The following is a 26,526-nucleotide window of genomic DNA, read 5'->3' as shown; positions in this document are numbered from 1 at the left end:
TGAGTTATAAGAAATTGCTCAAAACCGCCATAGTTAACTCTCAAAATTGAAGGATGCTCTAAATTATGATCTAATAATCATAGAAGCATAAAACGTGAAACAAAAAGCATGGAACACCAAATGCTTATATTCTTAATTGAAAAATTTTGGTTAAATTTTGCCACTTGTTTGTTCCGTTTTTTCGGACTTTTACCTTTCTAATCCTATATATAAAAATATATCTTTTCAGATCTTATCAGCCTTTATCCAGAAAGATATGTTATCAACGAAATGCATCGCTGACAAAGAATTAAGAATTAAAAACATTTGGTATAAAGAAAAACTAAAGCTGTTTGGAAATAAATGTTTCTTTGTAATCTAGATGTAACCTTTATTCTTCAGTGATTCATCTGTGAAGGAACTTAAGTTGGTATGGTCCTTGACATTTTCTTAATTTTAGACAAAAGGTTACACGAATAAAAACTTTAATGTTTTAGAAATTAGGTCAATAAAAAAACAGACGCATATGCTGTTAATCACTGTGCGGGACCAATATTACTTGTGAAATGTTATATTGTAAAAACTTAAGCTTTGTCTATTTTTCCAAGTGTTTTGTTAAATTCTTTTCCGAATTGTTTTCTGTAGTCATTCAGGTAGTCTAATTTTTCTTTAGGGTGTATTTCCTTAATCAACATTGTCAACCTTTTCCACATAGTATCAGCCCATATTTCCCCTTGCAATACATGTGCATCTGAACGGCATGTAGTGCTATTAAGATCTTCCTCCCATTTTATGCGGTCAATGCGGCGACATGGTCGCTTTTCCATGAATAGAACATCACCCAATCCATGCTTTTTGCCATATTTGTCGATGCCCAGGCTTAGAAACCATTGATCCATGTACCACAACAATCCGCCATGCCATGTGGCTTTGTACACATCGTCTCCCCACAACAAATGCAGTTCTTTAAACAATGGTTTTAAAAACTTAAAGTCATAGTAATTGCGTGAAACCCCTTTTACAGAAACATCAGGTAAGTCTATGTCATTTGTATTCAACTTCTCCTCGTCACTGACATCAAAATTAATAGGGTATATGTATCTCCAAAGTCTTGCTGGCATTCCAACGCATGACATTGCGATGTGGCGCACAAAGCGACCTTTCCATTTGAATTCACCAACTCGCGCAGTGCTCAATATAGTTTTATTTAGGGGAGGATAGTAACTATGCTTGTTTATAGGCCATAAATCCGAATCACCAGTCATTACAAAATCGTTTGGTCGAAGATCTCTTACTAAATGAGAAGCGAATACACGAATAACCTGACTGAGGCGTATTTCTAACACTTGTTTCACATTTACGTATAAAATTTTTGTCTCAAGTCTCAACATGTGTTTGACGACTAGTCTCATAAGATGATCAGCGCGACGTGATAAACGTTCATAATCGAAAACTAGAAAAACAATAACCCTGTACCCAATCCTCTTCCATGCCATCACCGTTGGAACACAGTGGAAAACGTACGACCATTCCTGTTTGTTTCGTACTGTAATATCAGACGGTATTGTGATAGCGAATGTAGCGAAATAAAATCTATCGGTCAAGCTGTATTTAAGTTTAGAATGTTTTTCATGTTTCGACGTACTGGTCAGAGTATTAATCATCAAAGTATTTCCCTCATACACATACCACGTTATAATTACAAAAATAACAACAAAAACTGCTCCGACTAATACTCTTTTTAACATCTCTACTTTGTCTTAATCAAACCACTTAAGAAGTTTGTCAACAAGTTTTTTTTTTCATCGTTGCTCTGGCATACTATATTAAATTGCTTTATTGTTTATTTGGCCGTAATTTCATTTGAATAAATGCGTAAGTGATAGTATTGTATTTAATCATGAAGATGAATTAATAGAATCTCATTCGATCTAATACTGAATTTTTATCACGGAATCGAAAGTACTACGCTAAACTAATGGAGTCCAGACCTCCTCCCTCATTCAACTTTTTGGCGATCAAAAAAAGGACCTCCGGGCTGACATAGGAATTTTTTTCTCTTTTTTAGTCTAGCTAGCTAAAAATGCGCATAAAATAGCTAAAATATGTAGCTAGCTAGCCATTTTTATGCATCGACATAATTATAGATTTTAGCCAGTGAAGAAAATGTGCAAAATATTTTTAGTAGGCCCTTGTTAAAACATCTTTACTGTACTACCTGATCAGTAAATTTGAAAAGGAAACTAGCCAGCACACTGGTTTTGATGTCAGCAAATCTGGTCACCTAAAGTAATAGGCCAAACACTCATTAGAAAGATGTGAATCTTTAAACAACAGAGCTGAGTAATTAATTAAACGTGTCAATCCATTTTGATAAGAATAGGTGAAAACAAGATATCTGTACAGCTATGAAACTGTGGAACCAATGTTAAAACGGAGCTGGTTTTTTTGTTACTGAGGATACACAAAGCCTATTTCTAATCATCAACGTATTGCAAACAAAAAAAAACTCAAGCCTCGCTTGCCTAGCATTTGCAACAGGTAGACTAATTACTGAAAATCATTTTTATTACTTTTCAGAAACGCAAGACTCAAATATAATGAATTAGAAAAGTTACATCATTTTTTGAAGTAAATAATGTTTCTAATAAAATTTAAAAGTTGTACCAGTACAAGCATGTTTTAATATAAGAAAATCCCTGCATAAGAGCTAGTTTATGTCAATAAAATATATACAACATCAAGAAAACACTTTAAAGCAAGGAAGATAAGAAATTCATTAAGGCAACAAAAGGTTGACTTTGCAATTTAGGTAGCATAACTAATGCTTGGTGCTTGTTTTACAGAGAAAAAATTAAACAGGGTGGCTAAATTGTAGAACCTTCATGTTTAGTCACTGAGCAGTGAGCTTAATAATAATATGCATATTTTATTAAAACTGGTAGCCAAATTGTTATTTCGTGCCAAGGACGCCTGAAAAAGGATGACAGGAAGATATACCATGGGCAAAAATCAAAAGATATCTGCGATAGTCAACCGTTGTTTTATGGGTTGAAGGCTAGTCCAATAGAACACCCTTTGAGACATGGTCCCAGAAAATTTCTACAAATCTGAGCAATTTCAGACTAGTTTCATTGTTATGTGGTGTTGTATATACTCCCAAGATCTTTTGCGCAAACTGACAGGCAAAGTAAGCATGGGATAAGCCATAGACCAACCAGCCTATTACAAACTTTAATTTTCAGTGAAGGCATCTTAATTTGATCTTAAAATTAAAATCTAGTTTCTGCTTGTAGATTATAATTTACATTATACATCAGTGAAAAAATGCTACAATGATAACTGAGATTTTTACTTTTGGTTCTTTTTAGGCCAAATATTTTATGTTTTCACACTCAGTACTATTTATTCTCAAAATGAGTTAAAAATTAAATTTAAATATTGATATTTTTCCTACAACGAAAGTATAGCATGAGTTCTCTTACATTTTCGCTCCAAAGCGTGTTTTTCTATATCTCTCTGGCTTCTTGTTTCTTATAAAAGCTATAACTCAGGAATTAGTTTTTTTTTAAGAAAACGAGCATAAGTGCATACAAGCAAATAATAAAAGATTTAGCATATTTCAAGTAGATTTTGGAGTGCCCCAAGGCTCGATGCTGATTCCCATGATTCTCAATTTTTATGTCAATGACTCGAGTTACTCTGTTAGCACTTTCAGTTTTTCAGTATGTAGACGACACCACATTCTCTGCGCACATTCAAAAGTGGATCATATAAATAAATGTATTAGCAACGTTGGGAGAGATATGTTAAAACTTTTAGAGTTGGTCTCTAGGTAAAAATTTATCCTTCAATCAATCGAAGACGAAATCTATGTTGTTTTTTTGTATTTAAATCGTGTATAATTCACAACTTAGACAACGTTGACCTGGATTCTTTAACAACTAAGAATTCATACATTAAACGTGTTACATCATGGAAAACTCTTGGTGTAACCTGAAACCAACACAAGGAATTTAAGGAACATATTGAATTGACAATAAAATCGTCCTGTAATGGAATACTTGCTAATCTCAGAAGGCTGAAAAGATTTACACCATACAACCTACATAAACAACTTGCAAAATTTTTAGTACTGAGCAAACTAGACTATGGTACTGTTCTGTTGACAAATCTAGCAAATTACCAAGTAAAGAGGCTTCAAAAAGTTCAAAACTGTGCTGTGTTATAGACTTGGGTTGGCTATCAGTGCAGTAACGAATCGAGCTGTCATTATTGACCCTTATTCATGCAGGAATCTACGATAAATTCCTGCCTAGCTATTTTAATGCGTAACAAAGATAAACTACGTAGTTATCTTGGAAAAAGACGCCTGCGAAAACTCGTTTAAACAAGTTTTACCTTCGACATTCAACAACCTGCCGAAGAATATACGAGAGAAAGTAATTATTAATAAGTTTGTAATTAAAGTAAAGGAATATTTTTTGAGACTTGCTCTGGCCCGTTTGTCGTAGATTTATCCTACTTTTCTCGTTTTAGCCTTTTCATTAGTATTTATAACTGTTTGAAGTTTACCTTTTTTTACTTTGTGAGAACAAATGACAAAATTATCTCACAAGTTAAATAATATAATTTCAAAATACAGAACCTTAAAATATATTTGAAATTAAAAGAGACAAAAAATAAATAATACATGCTCAACTATCATAAAAAGATCGCTCAAATCTTGTGTATTCTACAAACTAAATACTAAATGAAATTCCTCCATAATTGCTGTATTGGTTAAAAATTCAAAATTATTGTAAAGAAAAACTAATCTTGAAATTGAATAAACGATAATTTTGCAATTTTGTGGTGAATCTCTATTAAAAAAGAATACTTAAAATATTGGCGTGTTAGTTTCCACGAACATAGTAGAACGTTGTTATGCCCCACTTTGTATTAATTGCCCCACTTTGTAATTATCTTGCCCCACTTTGTAATACCTGCCCCACTTTGTAATAACTTTTGCCCCACTTTGTAATATCTGCCCTTTCAGACGTTCCATTAGAAAAAAGCTTTAGAAGGAGGTTGCGCGATATAAATTCAAAACGAAGCACACTGAAAGGGTACTCAAATTGGAAGTTAGTAAAAATGATAAAGTGAATATATGCTTGCAGGTACATTGTACACGTGATAAAGTATATTAAAATATTATAGCTGCAGTTGGATTTTTTTTTTGGAAAAAGAAAACTCAGAAAACAAGTAAAAGTAAAAAAGTAAAAAATGAGTAAAAGTGTTATGTTTTTTTGTATTTGTATTTTCGAAAATTTTATCATCACCAGCTAGTATTCTTTCATGAGTTCTGCAGCGACACGCGTCACCATTATTATCAAGGTGTCAAAACAATGAAATAAATTCTGAATAATAATCATCAAGCTGTTGTGAGTTTTGATAAAGTTAGTTGTGTTGTAGCAGGTTATAGAGAGGTTTATAGCATATTATTAGCATAAAAGATAATTTATTACTTACATCAAATAAACTTGCTTTTTTGGAATCAGTCGGGAATCAGTCGCAGAAAAATTCTCAGTATAACATCAAATGATGCTGAGTTTAAAAAATTTACTGTGAAATTCAGCAACAAAGCAGTTCCTAAACCAGTCACTGCAAATGAGGTAGGTTCTGTTCATACTGTGATCATTTTAAATTAAATGTAAAGGCATGGGGAAGAAAACCTCGCCCTCTAGTTTATTTGCGACGTTGGATCCCCCCTTCTTATCATCCAAACTTAAGAAGACTGTGATCAAGGTTGCTGAATTGATTTACATAATTGTGAAATGACGTTACTTTGAATTTTTGTATTACCTTTATCGTTATCGACAGTTGACTTGTGTTAATTACGCTAGATAATGAGACAATTTAAAAAAAGTATTGTTTGCCTTCCAGGTTCATCATACCCATCAAATCGATCTGGTCGACATGAAAAATATGCAATTTGAATATCAAAGAAAAACGTATCGTTATGTACTGTCGATGTCTTTTCTCGCTTTCACTGGTTAGTACCACTGTCTTCAAAACATGCAAGCAAGGTTAGAATGGAGCTTGAGAAAATTTACAATTTACATGGGACCACTAGTATTTTACAAAGTGACCAGGGTAAAGAGTTTTATGGATCAGTTCAAAGGTATTGTCAGAGGAAAAAATAAAATAAATTAAAAGCAGACCTTACCACCCTCAATCACAAGCCTATGAGACTCAGACATTCAATTGGAAGTCCGAGTTTATCTTACTGCATACGGAAAGGTAAGCACATTCGTTATTGTATCATTTTGTATTGTTATTCTGTAACAAAAACAATAGCAAATATATTTTATTCAAACTTTAGTTCGCAATTTCAACTTCGATGATTTGCCACCAGAAATTATAGAAACGATCTTGATGTTAGTATTGCAATGCAGCGATTACAATTGGCCCTTGCATATCGTTTCCACATATGCACACTTGCGAAACGTATGTTATTAATTAATTAGTAACTGTTTGTGATTCCGAAAAATTACGCAAATTTTTGCCAAGAGTTTACGTACCGTATAAAAAGACCCTTCCACAAAAAAAAAGCTAGAATAGCATCAAATTCAATCCGGGTGGGCATGCAAAGGATTGTAAAAAGTGCCTGCTCATTCTCTGGAATGGTCATAGAGCTGAAGACCATCCTGAACCATCCGAAATGGAACACGGCATGGCTAAATTTACAACTGCTGGTCTATGGTTGGTATATAATAGAAAACATTGTGTGGAAATCGAAGAAGTGATTTTTAGTCTTTTATTCATTCCAACTTTTATTTTCGATAGTCTTTGTTTATGTTCTAATGTTTTTGACAAGTAAATTGCTTCCAATAAATCACACAGGTAGAAATTGTCGTATCTTTGTTCATATTTTTTATCTTTCTTTCATTCTATTTAGAAGTAGTGCTTTTTTACCTGAGTTTGAATTGTAGATACACTCGGGGTGACACGTTGCTTGCTGTAAAAAAGGTCACGTTGAAATCCTCGAACTGATTAGTCTGCATGTTATGTTAAGATTGCTGCAAGTTTATTTCTTATGTTATGTTATGCAAAAAACACATTACCTACTGTTTGTATTATATTTCTGTTATGTTATGGTATGAAAACACTTCAGGTAGTACATTTTTTCACAAAAAGAAAGTCAGTGCATGTGATGTTACAACGCTTGCTTATAAAAATTAAAAGTAGTCATTCTACTAACGTGTAACACGCGTTTCATTGCAAATAACAAGACAGAGCATCCAGAACACCGATAAAATAACAAAAGATGACGTCATAAAAATTGCATATTGGTCAGTATGTGAAAAATCAAAAATTACAAAGTGGGGCAAGACATTATTACAAAGTGGGGCAGCTCCGAAAATTACAAAGTGGGGCAACGATGAATTACAAAGTGGAGCAGCTCCGAAATTACAAAGTGGGGCGAAAGTTATTACAAAGTGGGGCAGGTATTACAAAGTGGGGCAAGATAATTACAAAGTGGGGCAGATATTACAAAGTGGGGCAATTATTACAAAGTGGGGCATAACAAACGTGATTAATTTCATCAAACTTTCACAATTTTTGTTTTATAAAATTTTACATTTGGCCTTTTTGTGGGGCTAAATTTTCATCAGTCATAACTTTTATTAAATAGAGTTATCGTCCTTGGTGAAATGAAGTTAGTCTTCTTATAAAATCATGCCTTATTTGTATAACTTTCATCATAAATTTTGTTCCACGATTTCATTCATGGGTACATCAATTGAGCTGTGTCTACTTTTTCTTTCATACAAAAAGAAGTACAAAACAATTAAACCAGTCATAAAGCCACAATTAATTGATGACACTCTAAATAACCATCTACCACCGTACTTATCATAAATAACTCCTCCAACAATACTTCCAGTAAAGTTTCCTAAACTGTAATACACACTAGTGACAATAGTAAACATTGTCACAGAGATTTTGATGGGACTTATCTTGTTTGTGTATTCCACAGCTGCTGCCCAAAATATTGCAAACCCAAAAAACTGGAAGAATTGGATCGGTAATATCAGATAGGGTTTTTCAACAAAAGACATCAATAAAAATCGCAAGCAATATGAGAATGTGGCAATAATAAAACTTGGATACATACCACCAAACAATTTTATTAACTTTGCTGAGACAGGAAATGCTAGAATCTCAGATACTGGTGACAATGCTGAAGCTAAACCAATGATGGTTTTTGTTGTTCCCAACTCCTTCTCCATAAATATAGCTTGAAATCCATTTATTAGAGAGAAATTGATTCCCATGTGTGCTACAATGATCAAGAAGAAGATAACTTTCAATTGGCGACATGTTGAGAATAAAGTTTTTGCAACATTTGTTTTGTTTTTGCTTAAAACACATTCACATTCCTGGTTTTCAATACACTCGTTTTCCACGAAAGTAAAGGTAGTAACTTTACCATTATCGTCTTTTACCTTTCTTTCTTCTTTTGCTTTTACTCTTACATCTTTTTCTAATCTGCTTTTTTCACTACTAGTGACCTCCCTATGGCATGTTACCAATGGCTTCGATATACTTTCATTTTGGCAGTCATCAGAATCTGATTCTTTGTGATCTTTTGTCAATATTTCATCAGATTCTTCCCTAATTCTGTAATCTGATTGGTCCAGAAATATAACAGAAACAAACAAAATGGAGCAACAGGGTATGTATAACACAAAAGCAGCAGAATATTTTGACACACCCTCTATTTGGTATTGATCTGACAAAAACCCTGCAAGAAACGAAAAAAGAGCTAAACCAATTGGACCGAATACTCGTTGATACCCAAAAGTAGTTTCATTTTGATGTCTTTGAACTAAACGCATTGCTGCAGAATCAATAAAGCCGAGATTTGCAATACCAAATATAGCTGTTAGGGAAAGCATCAAAAGCATGACATAAAATAACTTATCTCCTGCACTGTTCTCCACCCCAATCTTAGCATCTGCTGCTTTGGCAATCCATGGTAAAGGTGCAATTGTTGCAGCTGTCAAGGTAAGTAATGTCATTAGAAGCAGTTTCTCTCTGCGAAAGTGGTTAGCTATTGCACCAAAACAAGGTGATATTACTAGTGAGAAGATAGTTCTTATACCAGCAATAAGACCGCTTTGCGTAACAGATAAACCAATGGAATGGAAGAAATTTATTAGGTATGGTAAAACACAACCCATAGTTCCATAGATTGCAAAATAACATATTTTTGCGGGGATAAGCGCCTTTATAATACGTGGTGATGACGGATCAATTGGATCGTTCATATCTACTTTAGCTGCATTACCTCAGATTCTAAAATTATAAACCTTTGTTAAAAACCTAGCAGCATTTATTAGCCCCACATTGAATTATCCAGATCTAAATTAGAGAAATTTAACAAGACACTAGTGCATAAACATTACGAAAACTTACCCAAATAAGACCCTTGGGGTAAAAAAGAGACACACTATCCGAGAAAATATAAAATGACGGAAAGGAAAGTTTATACTCTTGTTTTCAAAGAAAAAGAATATCACATTATATTCTGGTTTTGTAGCTCTCGCTTACTATCAAAGAATGGAAAGTATTATTTTTTATAAGGAAAAAAATATTATAAAAGTTATGTTTCACTCTATCTGCAGACGTTGCCAGTTATGATATTGTAAATAGATCTTTCTTTTTGTAAAACAACACAGCATGGCATTGTTTATTGCGAAGTTCACGTTCTCTAAACACAATATTGACATATTTCAAAGAAAGGAAAAAAGATATTATTTTAGGAGGGTAAGAAAACAAGATAGCAAATAGCAATATTTTCATTTAGTAAAGCAACAGCGGCCGTAACTATATTTGACATCAAATAGATTTTCACCGACTTTTTATTTAGCTCACAGAAGCCGTGATAAACTTGATAACTATGCGTTTGTCTGTTTTCTACGTTTTTTTTAAAAATAACTACAAAATGTCCGCTATACACCTGTTTCCTATAAAAAAATTGTTCACATTTTCAATTTTCTTTAAACAAGCCATGCAATAAAATTGGATTTATTATTGTCAAGAGAAGAAACCGCCATTTTATTAAATAGCTAATTATAATGAGGAAATGACTTTTATTCTAACAGTTTTATTGTTTATTTCATTTATTAAAGAAAATATACCAACCTGCACTAAAATTCTTATGAAAAAGTCACGGGTGATTAATTTTCATTGTTCTTTTGTTGCAACATTTATAATGTATTTGCGCTTAAATAGAATTAAAAACAAACTTGTTGAAGAAAGGTGAGATGAATTTAACGGTTTATTTATTTGTTCTTCTTTCATTTTTCAGTATCTATACAAGCGGGTTTTTAAAATTAGTAACAAAATTAATCCGGGTACCTGATCTTGCACGCCAAGGTTGAAACACAAGTGAGTACCCATATGCAGATATTGTTTCGATAACTGTTATCTCCTCCTTCAACTGTCAAAAACTGCGAGTTAGTCTCTTAATAGGCGCAACAGTTAGTTGAAGAACAGTCGAGAAGCGCTAGTTAGCTCCAAGCACTGTCAAAAACCGTTATTTAGCTCTTTTAACTGTAGGAAAGCCGCTAGTTAGGTTCTCCAACTGTCCAGAACAGTTATTTAGCTCATTCAACTGTTGGAAAAACCGCTAGTTAGCTCTTTTAACTGTCGAAAACCGGTAGTTAGCTTCTCTAATTGTTGGTAGACGTTTGACAGATCATCGGACTGTCAACAATGCCCGGTTAGTTCTTCTACATGTTTGTTTGTATCTGGAAATCGTTGATCACCAAAATGGTAAACCCTTAAAAGTCGCTTGCAGAAAATGTAGTCAGTTTTTGCATATATTTTTGAAACAAAATTTTGCTTGCATTATTATGAATGTTTTGTTTGTTGTTTTTTTGTTAAAGAAGAGGTGAATAAAAAATTATTTTGTGGCAGCCAGAAAATAAATTTTAAGCGAGAGAAAACTTTTTATAGATTTCTAAATCCTAAGATAATTACTATAATAACAAATAAATAACTATATTTCTTGTATGTGGTCAAAATAAGTAGGTTTTGGTTGTACTTGCCAGTTAACATCAAAATAAGATCTTTGACTCGAGAAAACTCCAACAAGCCAAAATACCTCGGTATGACGATAACAGCCACTATTTGTCCAGTTGATAGGAGTCAAAAATGAGATACGATGAGTGTTTTATTGTCCATATTATTTATTGACAAGCTTTGATTAAAAATGTACTAAAAACCATGCTAAAGAAGGCTAAAAGACTCGGTGATTGCTTCTATGAAGGCGTTGCATTGTTGTGATTTTTAAAATTCAAATTCGAATTTAAGTTCGATCTTTGTTATGGTGCGATATATAGATATGTTTTGCAGGGTTATTTAAAATTCTTACTGATTTTCCAATATAACGAACGAACTTCCGATACGACGAACTCTTTTTTTTTTGTCCCTTTAAGGTTCGTTATATCGAGTGTCTACTGTAGTTGTTGTCCTTTAAAAAGATGACAGAGGAGGGGGATGGATGGTTTTAAAAAGACAAATTTAAGCGTTACGTAATTATTTTCGCAAACACGGGAATTTGTGAAAGTTTTTTTAAAGTGCGAATTTTTTTTTTCTCTTCAAGACCGTACATTGTGTGGACGTACACATCTTACTTAGTATTGTATAACGTCCAACAAAGTAACGGCTGTGTGTCTTTCTTCTTCAGTGTTAGAACGCTTCCCCCGGTTTGTACACACATCAAAGTCACGTGACACGGGACCATTACGACACATGTTCGATGTTTTTCGCGCGAGTCCAACGAGTCATAGGCGATAGCGAAGTTGTATTTAATTGATTAAAGGCGCTAAGCAAGGTCTCCGACATGGACGTCACTCTCCATCCTCCCACATTCTGAATAAAGCTGTGTAAAAAGAGACCACTTTAAAGGTCAAGTACAAGAAATTATAAGCACTTCACAACTGTGTAGAAAACCCCTTTATGAACAATTACTTTTGTCATGATGAGTTTGCTACTTTTTATTCCTATTTTCTAAAAAAAGGGTCATTCCCTTTAAGTCTCCTTTTTGGCGGTAAAATGAGCCACGGTCTGTAATATATCACATACCAGCAAATCGAAAGTTTGTTTTGACAAGGAAAAAAGGATAACACGAGGAACTGTATTTGTTAAAATATGTTATTTTGGTAGCTTTAAGAAGGTAAAGATTTTAAAGTCATAGCTGTATGTGTCCATGCAAAATTTAGAATAATATAGCTAGGTAGCCTCAACAAAAAACTTTTAAAGTTTATTTCGTCACAAAGCCTAATTTATTGGCATGGTAAATGCTTACATCAACTAAAATTATGAATATCAAATACATGTATTAAAATTTTCTGTCATTTTTAGTTATATTTGGATGTCCAATGTGATAATTAAGATGATTTTAGGTGTTGTTTTTGTTCTCAAAGCTCACAAATTTTTTTACCGCAATTAACTGGACTTTCGTGTAACTCACTTAAGTCAAAAATCAACAGTCCGTTTTGTAGCCCTTTAATGCAGGACGCAATAATGTTTTCTCTTAACCAATTAGTGCTTTATATTTCATAATTTTCCACAGACTTATGATTTAGTTTTTTCTATCGATAACGTATTTTTGTTTTTTTTCGTCATATTTTAACCCGATTCGGTCCGGAGGGGGAGGGGCACCGACGGTTTTCTTTAATAACTCCTTGATCCCATGTTGAATGGCTATGATACTCACCGAGTTTTAATATTTATCTTTTAGACATCTGCATCCTAAATTTCTAGGTCCCATACCTCTCAGAGGCCTTGATATTGGCTATTACTTGAAACTACCCTTAAAAATCCCCATGAAATCTCTATACTTTAGAAAATATAAGAACTCTTGATAGGACTATTCTCTAAACTTGAAACTTACAACACAACTTTATAACGGAATAATTCCCCTCAGTTGCATTCACATGTACCTAATTTCTACGTAAGGCTTACGGAATGGCTGGCGGTCATTTATTCTCTTACGTTACGTAAAATCTTTACGTACATGTGACATTCTTAACGGGAAGTACTTAAACCCTTACGAAGTCACTTAGTGCTTTCGTAGAATTTCTAGCGATCAAAAATCTTTGTTAATAGCATCGATGCTATTTTCAAATGTCCAAAATCTAAAAATCTCAATTAAAACACAGACAAACTTTACTTTAAGTGTCTTTGTATAACAAAAAAAAGCCCTCGACTGTGTTTTTAAATAAACAGTTCTTTTTAAAACAGGCAGACACGCTCTTTTTAATACTTGCTCCACTTGTTTTTGTTTGACGACGGTGAGGGTTCCGTCATAACACAACAAGAACAGTTGATAAAACATGATATATTTTGATTGCTGCCAAATTAAATGAACCAAATCAATAAAAAATAAATAAAATAATTTTACGTGAGTTCGGCTTATGGCCACATTCACATGTACATTAATTTTTACGTATGAAAAATCTTACGTAAGAATTCTCTCCATACTTGAGGTTTTCTTTAGCTCACATGTGCGCAAGAAATTTACTTATATTTAGTATTAGTATTAGATCTTCTTTCGATTTTACTTATATACAGTAGACGTCCGTTAATTCGAACATGCAAGGGACTAAATTATTTGTTCGAATTAACGAATGTTCGGATTATTGGAAGTTCAGAAAAAACAAAAAAATTATTAAGTGTTTAAAGGTTTTATGCTAATATAACTTTATTACAACTTTACTACTTTTTATAAAAATCTTTTAACCTTGTTTGCGCATAATGCTGGTCAATTGCGAAAAATGCGACCAACCTTGTAAACTGCATTTTATTGAAAATGCCAATTTAACTGATAAATTAAAAGAAATTTTTATTTTCTTATAAGATTTTATTTATCGATACCCAAAAGTTCGAATTACCGAGCATAATGTAGCCTTGGAACTTAAAAATGTTCGAATTAGCGAAATGTTTGAATGAAGCAGCTTTTTATATCTAGTACATACAGGAAGTGTACTTCATGATCTTCGTCTTGACCAAGTTGCACATCATACTGAATTATATGAACCAACTTACCATACAACAAAGAAAACAATGTAAAAAGCGAAACAGGTGGTTAATTTTCTGCGTTGTGCTTGAACAGTGTATTTTAATTTAAAAAAACCCAGCCGTTTCGGCAGGAAGTTCTACGGCGTATTACTGAAATATGAAATTAGTAGAAAAATGCGTTCAAATTTATAAACACTGCTTTTATGAAACCTAAATGAAACAAAAAGCAATAAAAACAACGATTTTTGATTTATATCGTTTTTTAAAATTATTAGAAGTTCAGAAAAAAGAAAAAATTTGTAAGTGTTTAAATGTTTTATGATATTATAACTTTATTACAACTTTTTATAAAAATCTTTTTAACGTTGTTTGCTTGGTGATGGGCAAGTCTCCAAATTCCTTGTAAACTTCATTTAATTGATAAATTAAAAGAAATTTTACCACCATTGATGCAATAAAAATGAAAACGTTTTTTTTATTTTCCCTTAAGATTTTATTTATCGATACACAAAATTTCGAATTAACGAGCATAATGCATCTTTGGGACTAAAAAATTGTTCGAATTAGCGAAATGTTCGAATTAGCGGAGTTCGAATTAAGCAGCTCAAAACATAAGACTTTATTAAACCAAACTCAAGGGACTTGGTAATTTGTTTGAAATAACGGAATGTTCGAATTAAGCGGCATTCGAATTAACGGACGTCTATTGTAATCAGAGTTAAATTGATTGCGGGCGTTCCGCGCCCTTACACAGTTCTTTAATATTTAGCCTCCCCGCTGATGAAATGGCTGAATCGCAACTTATTTTCGCAAACCGATTGCGCCTTTGAGTAACCAACCAAGCTAACCAGAATGCTACATTCCCGTACGTTTTTATTAGGGAAAATAGCTAATGGCCGTCTTGGAAAACTCTTTCACTGGCTTCTTTTTTTTCATAATATCAATGAAAAAAGCTTTTACAGTTTCAACTGTGAACTTTCAGAGATATTTATTCTGCAAACCTCAAAATATTTCTTTAGTCAAGAAAATGTTCAACTCGTTTGTATATTCTCAATCTTGCTGCGCTGAAAAATATGAGTGTTTCATTTCTTACTTGTGTTGATTGGCGGAAAGCACGATGTTGAAAATAAAATGTGCGATAGATTTTTAATAAATGCGGGTGTGGCCACGAAAGAGACAAATAATCAAGGCACGACTAATAAAATTGGTAGCACGTTATAGAGAGGTCATTGGGACCTTTAAATAACATTTGCGAAACATAATATTCGGGAGTTGTTCGTTATAAAATGTCCGCTGAGACTTTTACCGTCATTCTATCCGTTTCTAAGAAAAGTGTCCGTTGTAGAGAAGTGTCCTGTGTTGCTGGCAAAATTTTGACAAATTTTCAATCCCAAATTACTGCATTTTTTCCATTCATATATTTATTTCCAAATATTTTATATACATTGTGTTTAACTAAAAATTTAGAAGATAGTATTTAAAAGTTTTTTGATGAGGACAATCATTCTAATAAAGCTACACAGAACCCATTTTGATGTTGGTATCTTTTCTCTTGTCCATGCCTTGATAAACAAAAAAAACATTTTGCCAAGTGCCTGCAAGCACACAATTCAATTATATAATCTTTTATTGGTCAACTGGTTTGTATCTTCTTTATAACAGTATTTCTCACGTGTAACGACAGATTTTATTTTCTCTATTCTAAATTTATTTTCTTATTTTGTTTCTATCTAATGTTTTTATGCTTCTCTGTAGTTTTCTTATAGTTCTTTTTTGAGCTCTAGTAACTCGTTTATCATTACCATTTTCAGGTATGTCTCTTTTTGATCTGTATACAGCAGATTCGTTATATTTGTTCATACTATACGCAAGCGCTTCTACTGTTTGTGGCATGAAATAAGCAACATTGTTTTTCTCACACGGATCAAAGCGTACATTGAATAAACAAGGCGAAATATCTGGCCAACAGCCAATTGCATCAGGATAATTTGCACATTCTATCTCGCTATCCCAAACAGTTACTGGTTTCATTAAGGTATCCATTTCACCTCTAGCTAAAGGTCTTTGAGCAGGAGGAGTGTATGTCTCCCCAGTAATAAGTTTAAAATCGCCGACTCGAACTGCGGCTTTGTTGTCGTAAATACCATACAAAATTTCCATCCTAAATGCAGAAAAAAGAAAACTCATTGATAAACCCGTCGAAAGTGGCGTGACTTTAACAATAATAGTACCTTAGCTTTTCCGCCAAGTGACACTAATACATCAATAGGTAAATGGTAGACACAGGTGCAGAGCTAGCAAAATACTGTATAGTATTATAGTGTTTCTAGTATTTGTGATCAAATGTTCTTAAAAGGCTAAATTTGAACTTTACCAATAATTATTTTCTTACAACATAAAATTTAAATAGAAAACACGGTAAACCATGATGCAGTTTTTAGAAGTAAAATCGCTACATACCTAGGTGAGTAATCGTCAGTGTTGATGGAATCCCAAATGTCCATGCCGTCACTTTCAACAACATGTTCTGGATTTCCTCCTGCGAGGCGAAATATTGTGGGTAGCCAGTCCACCATATGAACTAGACCATACGAAACTCGACCTGAAACGAACACAACTATACAAGTCAGAAAAATACTTTCTTTTTATCTTTTAATGGCGTTAAATACACAACTCAGTTTCAAATTGATATCAACTGTTAGATAACTTAAAATGCAACAGGAAGTAAGAAGCTAGAAAATTTCGAGATTTTATAATTTCGCGATTTATAATTTAATATACCGTATCGGTAAAAAAATCATTTTCAAGTTTTCATTTAAATTTTCAGTCGCTTACACAAATTTTAGTCATTTATTAATGACTAAATTTTATTTGGCCCGCTAATTTTTGGAATAATTGATGGAAACAATTTTTTTTTTCAAAACAAGCACTACATTTGGAACGAAAATGGACAATAAACAAACATGCAATGTATATTTAATTAGTTGAATTTAAATTACAAAACAAAAAAACGATATCCATGCTTCGTATTTTAATGTTTCGTCAGATTACAAAATATAGTATAAAGACGCAAAAAAAAACTTCTCCGTTTTCAGAAAAAAGGATTTTTTTGCGTTTTTTATTTTTGCTGACTAAAAACCTGATGTAGAAAATTTTTGCCGTTAACGTATGTGTTTCTGTTTTGCTACAACAAACCTACCTCTTCTTTGAATGCGATTACTGTACACAAAACTTAACCCCCTTGATCCTCCTTCCCATAACGTTCCGTTGCTTCCCCGAAACGGATATGTAGATGGCCAAGTGTAAAGGTTGTTTCCTTTTGTACCACCAGTCAGCGTAGTAAAGATTAATATTGCGTTTCGTAAGACACCGGTATCGTAAAGTATCCGGATTAGGTGTCCTACTGCTCGGTCTAATTGCATGATTAACCCTGAACAAAGACGAATATTGTAAAAATTTAATCAAATCACATAAAAGTAGAAGATATGTAATTTTTCTTAAAAATTAAGGTGACTTTTGGATAATAGCAATATTCAAGAAATCTATGTTTGCGCGCCATGACATAAAATCGTAAAAGATACTATTCCTGTCGCAAAATAACCATTTTTACTCTAACATGCATCTTTCTTTAAATTTATCATACCTGCATATATTCTTCTTGCTTCAAAAGGGATGTGCTTTGCTTTTTCCAGATACTCGTCCGGAACCTGCTGCGGATAATCAGCGTGTAGCTGCGGGAAGTTTACTTGCAAAAATAATGGATTAGCTTGATCGTGTTCTTTTAATATGAGTTCCGATTTCTGTATCACATCCCAGGGATAGAAAGGTATGTTCGTATCCTCGCAATCAATCTGGAAAATAATAATTTAATATTATTTTTCATTATATTATTAATATTATATTAATATATTATTCAATGTAAGTTGCTCTAACGACCATTTATTTGTTACTAAGTTTTACGATTTCTGTCTTTCAAAACGCACGAATTGAGACAATTAGCTAACTCTTTTAAAACTCAAAAATCAGGGACGACCATGCTTCCCAGTTACGCTTAATCGAGAGATCGAGAAGTTACATCAAAACGAATAATGAAAGTGGATAGAGATAAGTCGATAAAAGATACGCGTGATTGAGCGTGGGCGTTAAACTGAGCATTTTCAGTATAAAAATATGACATGCTCATCAAAAGAAGCAGAAAGTAAGTCTGACTATAAGGACAGAATTTTCACCGGAAGAAGACTTCACCCATGTAATGTATCAAATGAAAAAAAATAGAACGGTTAATTGTAGGCCTGAATCTTTGACCCTCATTCTATATTATTACACCAAGACGCTGACAAGGTACGAAGTTGTCGTTTGTAAATCGCCTTACCACTCCCACTTCTCGTATCACGTAACTTTGGATGTCTAAATAGTTCCAAATGTCGTACGTTACTCGAGAAGCTTCTCCTGGTTCAGGTGTACCTAAAAATCAATAGTAAATGGCTTAATGCAACTTGTGATAATGGCCAATTCCTAAAGTCCCCATTGCCTGCAACCTCACATTCAGTTATCTTCGCATTTTTCATTATTGTAGGACTGTTACTTGCTTAGAAATTAATATATAGTAGACTCTCAAAAAATTGGTTTGCTAAATCGAGGGTTCGTTATATCGGGGGTTCGTTATATCTGGGGTTTGTTTTATTTATAAGAATTTCTTAAGGCAGTGTCGATTTTGTTTGAGAGGTTGGGAAGGAGGTTGTAAAAACGCCTTACGTAATTGATTGCGTGCAATTAAACCAATCTGCATTTTTACTTACGGTAATGAATGGGATGCTTCCCGGTCCTGAATGTGGATACGGACTCTTCACAGTTAGGAGTGGTGTAATATTGTTGCAAGATAACACCATGGTTAGCAATTCTGTCAATATTAGGTGTTGGAATTTCTGGATTACCATGGAAACTAACATCATCCCAACCCTTAAAAGAAGTAGGTAAAATTCACTAAAATTTTACTTTTTACTTACACTTACACAGTGCATCCTTATTTTAAAAAATTAATTTTTATTTCAAATTTTAGAATTGTACAATCTCGAATATTATTATAATTTATTTATATATCTTGTTATAATTTGTGTTAATTATTTATTTAGAAACATAACAGCGATTATATATCTGAGCGACCATGCGTTTACATCAAAGCATAATTAATGTCGTTGGTGCATACTACATGCGCCATTTTGAGTGGTGAATTACTCCTTGTAGCGTGCAATCATACAACAGTTGTGCCTCTGCACCAACCAGATCTCACTTAGCGAAATAAATTTTGCAATTTTCCAAATCTTATTGTTGCTCTTGTTTTTTTGGTAATATTTCGTTCGTCGTATGATCCTACCCGACAAATTAAACTAAATAAAATTAACGAAAAAAAGTTTATTCTGTTTACGCTGCAGAAACTTAATGGCTCATACAAAACCTTTTTTTATAACCTTTATAATTATCCTCTTAGAAAATTTTAGTCCCAACCAATTTTTTCTGAAAACTGTTAGGTCAATAACAACCAGAAATTAAAGAAAATTACATCTAATAACGCTATTTAATTTTATAAGCTACAAATAAGCCAGGAATAAGTGAATAACATTGTTTTATCAAAAAGATCGTTGCAAACTTTTTTCCATAGAGATTTAGTACGTATTAATAAGTGTACTTTTTCTTAAATAGTTACTAAATATCCATATATACAACAATGACATAATGAAATATGCCAGCGAAGCTGAACCTACCATATCTCTCATGGTGACGAAAATTATATGGGGATGAGGAGGTTTGACAACTTCTTCACCAACTACAAATTTGAGTATTATCAAGACAACAGATAAACATGACAGTAAGCTCCACGCCATTCTTTGCACTGCTTATCCAGAAAGTATTTGCAACTAAACAATAGGAAACAGCAAAAACAGGTGACGATAATTCTTCAATTTATCTTGTTACTTTCTATTTCAAGCATATTTAGCATCCCAATATCAATTTAGTATATCAAGACCATAAAATTTCCATTTTTTTTAAAGCCAGTAGCGATATAATTTTTTAGATTTGTTCGCTACTACAATTCGAATTTCAAATCAAAAATCCATGCAGAATATAATGCACTTCTTCAACAAAGACTAAGCGATCGTTTGCTCAATCATACATAATGGTAGCTCTTACTGCCTTCTCATTGGTTCTTGAAAGTTACATTCGAACGCGAATGCGGTACCTGTGTTCTCTTTAAACTTTCTGTCTAAAAGATCAGTAAATGTCATTGTTTTTTCTGTTCATAATTTGATCTCCTTTTATTTATCATGAGAACAGTGAGTATTATAACTAGAACGCGTGTGTTTTTTTTTTCAAAATATGTTCAAAAAACACAAATCCACACTTCTTTTGATATCGTATTTTTTGTTTGAGCCTCGTGATTCTCAGAAATTCGACATTTTAGGCTTAAATGTTCTTAAATATGTTCTTACATCAAATGAACATTTACTTTCTTTTGTCAGTACTTTTATTTAACAACTACTAATCGATAGCCCATAAAAAATCCTATTGGGATAGCCCGTCCTACATATTTCCTGCACGTCTATTTCGTGTATCCTTGCCCACATTTGAGCATGAATTAAATAAATTTTACTTAAAGGGCAGGGGCGGATCTAGCAAATTTTCTTTGTAGGTCATGATGCGCAGCATCATGACCTACTAAGAAAATTTGAATATACAGCTGGGGGTCTTGGGGGGCGCTGTAAGCCCCCCAAGCGGGGTCAGGGGCGGAGCCCCAGAAGCTTTCGCTAAAACGGGCTTTGCGAACCCTGAAATAGGCTTAAACGGGGACAAAAAACAACCTCGTATGCAGACGTTTTAGACCTTGATAACAGAAACGAAACATTCTCATAAACGCCGCAGCTCAGCATAAACACTTCAAATAGAAAAAGAATGACAACTTAAATGTATTTCGTTAGCATAAATCATTTTTAGACTGTTTCGCCCAATGTCAGGGCTCGTCAGCATGCCTAGGACAAACGAAAAATAGAATGAAAATATAGTTCGTTAAGCCCGACATGGACAGTCATAATGCCGCTCCGGAAACCAGGTACTGTCGGCTGGAGTCAGGCCGAGCCCGGAATAAGGAAAATTTATTTATAGAAAGAAGTTATTGTTAAAGTGGAAGTAAAGAAATGGCTCTGTCAACTGCACGCACAGGAATTAATTATCATTGCAGCTAGCTGTTTTGTCACATCATCGTATGATGATTGTAAAATTTTCAGAGGGTTGAGTATTATCATTACAGCTTGCTGTTTTGTTACATCATCGTATGATGATTGTAAAATTTGCAGAGGGTTAAGTATTATCATTGCAGCTTGCTGTTTTGTCACATCATCGCAAAAACAAATGTACTGTATATAACTACTGTAAGAAGGTAAATGAAAAAAACTAAAAAGAAGGTAATTGGATTCATAACGTTATCATCACCTTCATCACCACCACGTAAAATTGTGCGACAAACATCCTTAAGCTTATTTTTTAAGGAATCAGGAGCATACAATTTAATATTTTTCACAAACATGTCTTCCCTTACTTGGGAAAAATTAAAAAAATAGGAAATCTCTTTTATGTTATCAAGCACATTTCTAATTGTTTGGACTGAACAAGAGGCACATATACAGAGGTTGAGGCGATGACTATGACAATGAGTATAAATAGCCTTCCTGTTGATTCTCAAAATATGAGCAGAAAGACCATTAATTCTACCAGCCACAGCGCCAGCCCCATCATAACCCTGGCCTCTACAGTCTTGAACATTTAGAACTAGGTCATCACTTAGAGCTTTGAGAATAATGGAAGCAAGAGCACTTCCAGATAAACCTTCCTTACAGTGAAGAAATCGAATGAAATCTTCTTTAATGTCAAAATTGCTATCTACATAGCGTAAAACTAATGATAACTGCTCTTTATTGGATGTATCTGATGCTTCATCAGCTATAATCGTAAAAAACTATATCTGCACAACAATTAATTATTTCATTCTGTGAAGTTTTAGAAATATAAGAAGAATTCTTATTACATTTTAGAAGATGATTTTCAAGGGTTGTGTCTCCACCACGTACTCTGTAATTTAAAAGATCAATAAAATTGCCAGTTGAACCAGTTGAAAAATTTCCAACTTCAGGATGATATTTACTATCATCCCTGTGGCCACGAAGAGGAATACAAACACGACCACATAAAATTATGGTGTCAACAATTGGTGTTAAGAACTTTCAATTATCAGCAACCTGTTTTTTGTAGTTGGAATCTATGATTACACTGATTGGTTGAGTTTCTCCTAAAAAATTCTTCACAAATGCACTAAAAGTTAGGCTGGTTTGAATATGTAAACCATTTTTTGATGTTTCATGTTGTTTAAAAAAGTTTTTGGCAGCTGGCCAATGTCGAAAAGGTTGAGAAAGCAATTTCTGTAACTTAGAAGTTTTGTTAGCAACCTTGTGACCAAAAAGGATACATGGCAAACAAAATGCTCCATCCAAAGTTGGTGAATATTTAAGCCATAAAAAGGTCTTTAGCCATTCATGCCGAAAGAAACGCCCACTTTTTTTAGGAAAAATAAAAGATTTATCGGGCACAAAAACATTGGTGATTAGGTTGTGTACACCTTTATCATTTAGACCTGAAACTTTAGAAAGGAAAGAGGCAACGTCATATTGATGTTTAAAATTTAAAACAGTAGCAAAGGAAATATCATTTAAAGCTTTGTCATTGTTATTAAAATCTTCAGCAGATGTGCTATTATTGTTACTATCTTTATAATCTTCAGTTAGTTTATTGTTAAAGGAAGCTTTATTAGGAAAGAAATTAAACTGTTTATCTTTAATCACAGGTTTTACAAGAGATAATTTCCCTGTTGCCTGTGCATCCGGAAAAAACCTTGTTTGCCTTTTCACAGGAGGAGATAAAACTTTTGTGTCCGCAGCTGAACCTGACTTGCGTTTACGTATCTGCTTAAAAATAATTGGAACGAAATGATTAGGTGCAAAATTTTCTCTGGATGGAAGTAAGCCCTCATAGCAAAACAAAATGTGAATAGCAAAAGCAGAGCTTGGTTGTCTAGGCTCTATTAATTGGTTAAACAACATTTGAGCTTTTTTGCATCCATAATCTGGGTAATAAGAAAATATATTCCTGTTTGTGACAGATGACAGAGCAAGCATAGCAAGAAAGGAACAATATTTCCGATCTACTAAATTTAAAATGGCTACCTCCTTAACTAAGTCTTCTTGTTTTTTGTCTGTGTTAAATGCAGAATTGCAGACAGACATATTGAGAATATCTTCCATAGATTTAAAGAGACTTTCTGGAAGAGCAAGGATAGAAGAAAATAGAGGATGCTTACAGTAAAAGCTAGCATTCATCATTAGCTCCACTGACACAAGAATTCGTAAGTCGTCAACCATCACATTTTTCCCAAACAAACACAACGCCATAGAACTGTACAGGCAATTTCCATTGACCTGAGACCTGTAATAAAAATAGGTATTGCTAGCTATTCTAAAACTTTAACTACACATTTTGCCAAACTGCTGCCTATTAAAGGTTTGTTTATGAAATTCAGCTTGCTCAATATATAAATAAACTAAGAATGCATCAACAAAAGAAACTGAACAAGCAAGACATATTTGAGATGACCTTTGCACATTTTAAAACAACAAAGATTATTCATAATCTTTTTTAAGACAATATTCAGCTGCATAGTTAGTGGTCATAGTAACAAAAACGCATAGCTATTATAGAAACAACAAAAGATAAACATAAACAACTCACTTCAACGTAATTGCGCAACCATCCTTCTTTGCTTTCAAATAGGCAGGAAGGTAGTATTCTGCATGGCAATTTCTTTGGATAAAACCAAAAGTAAGTTGTTTTTGCAACACGTCAGTAGATGGCAAAACAGAATTACATTTAAACTTTTTATTTAATTCGGCGTAAATTTGAGGTAGCTCATCAAAATTTTCGTTTTCAAAAACTAACTCCACACGCTCTCTCAAGCTCTTGCAAGCCATGTTGAGAACGGAAAGAATCTTCCGCATGCCTTACTTATATTTATACCAACATGCTACAAATTTTGACAGGTTTGTTTAAAACTTTCTGACTAAAAATAGGTCAGGCCCACATAGGTTGATTCTAGTCAACGGTGAAAGCCTCACGGGATAACCTAGAGCCAAGACTGGCTGGCTTCAAAATTTCTGACTAAAAATAGGTCAGGCCAAGATAGGTTGACTCTAGTGTATGGTGAAAGCCTCACGGGATAACCTAGAGCCAAGACTGGCTGGCTTCAAAATTTCTGACTAAAAATAGGTCAGGCCAACATAGGTTTGATTCTTGTCGACGGTAAAAGCCTCGCGGGATAACCTAGAGCCAAGACTGGGCTGACTTCAAAATTTCTGACTCAAAATAGGTCGGGCCCACATAGGTTTGATTCTAGTCGACGGTAAAAGCCTCGCGGGATAACCTAGAGCCAAGACTGGCTAACACAGGTCAGGTCAACATAGGTTGATCCAATTCGCGTTATGAGAAAACAAGGAGAAATATTTCGATCTTCAGATTCCGGGTAAATTCGACAGAATTCGATTTCAATCCTCGGCATTTTTTTACTAGGTCGCGTGACAGGGTTGACCTAGTCTAAATCCGCGCCTGAAGGGTGTTTTACTATGATTAAAGGTGGTATTATATTGGAGTATTCGATTACATCCCCTCTTTATTCGGATAAGTGGAACCCTCAAAAAGTGGTATTTTGATAAGTGGAACCGTTTTTTTGGTCTCTTGAGCGCAATATTTATTCATATAAGTGGAACTTTTTCAAAAGAAAAATCATCTACAGTACGTTCGAATCATTTTAATCAAAACATTCTTTTTTCGAATGCATTCACCGTAAGAGTTTGCAAGTTTTGATGATACCGTTGCCGCAACAGAGCATGTGTTATCCGTCGAGTCAATTGAAATATAGAGGAGTCAATTAAAGTAGAGGATGATGAAGAGGATGGCCGTGATGAAGATATATCTCTAGAAATGCCACAAAGTTTAAAACAAGCTTGCATAAAAGATTATTTTTTATAACTTTATTGCTATTAAAAATCATCATGTGAAACATAAATATCTATAAAGCATTTTCTTTTGCTCCTCCCCCTGCTTTTGATTATTCGTAAATTCCTCGGTCTCCTGAGATTTCAGATAAAAGAGAAGTTCGATAAGTGGAACTTTTTTTCGGTTTTATAGAAGTTCCACTTATCGATCGGAAGTGGATACTTCGATAAGTGGAATCATTTTTTCGGTCCCTTGGAGGTTCCCCTTACCGAAAGTAGACTTTATGTAACATCATAGAACTTTTGAATTCAGCGGGTTAATTAAGTGTTTTTAATTTTAGACCAAAGTAAGACGGTAATGAAATCTACATTTACGATTTATGAAGATCATCAAAGAGGTGTGCCCGAGAAAAGCAAACACTTAATTAGTATGGTGTATTACCGTGTTCGCTGAATAAATCTCATAAGAAACTAGACTGAAAATGTTTTTGCTCTGTTTTATTCATTCTTTTTATTTTAAAGTTCTGTTGCGTTGCATCTTTGTGTAGTTTTACATTTTTTATATTACTAACCGTCAACTGCGTTAATTTAATTGGTGTAAGAGTCTGTTGGTTTTTCCGCGTTAATTTATCAAGTGCTGTTTTGGATGCTAAATTCTTACAATAAACTCCATATAACTAATACCTGTTGTCTGTCTGTATGTCACACGGGCCAAAGTCGTGCCACACTACGCACAAAACTTTAAACCGGAAATATATAGTTGGCTGCAAGCTGCAAGCTATTTCGCAAAATTTAATACCCGCGAAATATTTCGGGAAAATTTTTTTGATAGATACAATAACATAATATGATGAAAAAAAAACACTATCAGAGAATATAAAAGCATGTTACAGCGATTCTGTAGAATATCTATTTGTTGTTTTGTCTCTTTTTATAAACTAGGACTCGTTAGGCTCTTTATATTTGGACGGCCTAGGTTGCACCTTGTTACCAATAGGAGAGATGATGCCAGTTATTTGACCTGTTTTCAAATATTTTGGCCTGAAATGTAAATCTTTAAATTTAAAATATTTTTTTACGTTTTTTATTTCTACGTTCCCTGGCCATAATAACTTGAGAAAGTCACTTTGATTCAGTATAAAACTACTGCAATGACGAATAATGATAGATTGTGTTGTTGGGACATAATATTGGACAACCTCGATCCCAGGACCTGTAGCGTTTTTTTATATGAGGATGAAACTCGTACGTATATACTTATACAAGTATATACATTAAAAACATAACAACATCTAGCAATTGTTCAATTGTGCAACTTCACACACCACAAACAAAGACCATGTAAAATTAAATTCTTCTTGAAGTTGCAAAGAAAGAT

General features: G+C 33.6%; 4 protein-coding genes across 4 annotated transcripts in view; 1 reads left to right on the top strand and 3 right to left on the bottom strand.

Annotated features, from left to right (window-relative positions):
- Positions 1 to 5,571: 5,571 nt before the first annotated feature.
- The window catches only part of LOC130612607 (plancitoxin-1-like), a 54,551-nt gene continuing 33,596 nt past the window's right edge, over positions 5,572 to 26,526 (top strand). The window contains exon 1 of the mRNA XM_057433946.1: positions 5,572 to 5,575. The gene's annotated coding sequence lies outside the window, so the exon portion shown is untranslated. The remainder of the gene's footprint in view (positions 5,576 to 26,526) is intronic.
- On the bottom strand, positions 7,830 to 10,591 carry LOC130612606 (uncharacterized). Its single transcript, XM_057433945.1, has 2 exons — positions 8,141 to 10,591; positions 7,830 to 7,923 (listed from the first exon to the last, which is right to left on the bottom strand). Exons 1-2 carry the CDS (start codon positions 9,294 to 9,296, stop codon positions 7,919 to 7,921), a joined length of 1,161 nt encoding a protein of 386 aa, XP_057289928.1. The 5' UTR covers positions 9,297 to 10,591; the 3' UTR covers positions 7,830 to 7,918.
- On the bottom strand, positions 15,454 to 20,452 carry LOC130612603 (arylsulfatase B-like). Its single transcript, XM_057433943.1, has 7 exons — positions 19,821 to 20,452; positions 18,858 to 19,017; positions 18,431 to 18,522; positions 17,702 to 17,909; positions 17,258 to 17,488; positions 16,519 to 16,660; positions 15,454 to 16,219 (listed from the first exon to the last, which is right to left on the bottom strand). The coding sequence occupies exons 1-7, from the start codon at positions 19,938 to 19,940 to the stop codon at positions 15,766 to 15,768; spliced, it is 1,407 nt and encodes a 468-aa protein (XP_057289926.1). The 5' UTR covers positions 19,941 to 20,452; the 3' UTR covers positions 15,454 to 15,765.
- Positions 22,078 to 24,871, bottom strand: LOC130612601 (uncharacterized). The gene is made up of 2 exons (XM_057433941.1): positions 23,890 to 24,871; positions 22,078 to 23,586 (listed from the first exon to the last, which is right to left on the bottom strand). Exons 1-2 carry the CDS (start codon positions 24,153 to 24,155, stop codon positions 22,332 to 22,334), a joined length of 1,521 nt encoding a protein of 506 aa, XP_057289924.1. The 5' UTR covers positions 24,156 to 24,871; the 3' UTR covers positions 22,078 to 22,331.

Source organism: Hydractinia symbiolongicarpus, chromosome 10 (genome assembly GCF_029227915.1).
Source record: "Hydractinia symbiolongicarpus strain clone_291-10 chromosome 10, HSymV2.1, whole genome shotgun sequence".
NCBI classification, from domain to species: domain Eukaryota; kingdom Metazoa; phylum Cnidaria; class Hydrozoa; order Anthoathecata; family Hydractiniidae; genus Hydractinia; species Hydractinia symbiolongicarpus.
The sequence above is the reverse complement of the archived record's forward strand: the minus strand, read 5'-3'. Positions and strand labels throughout refer to the sequence as shown.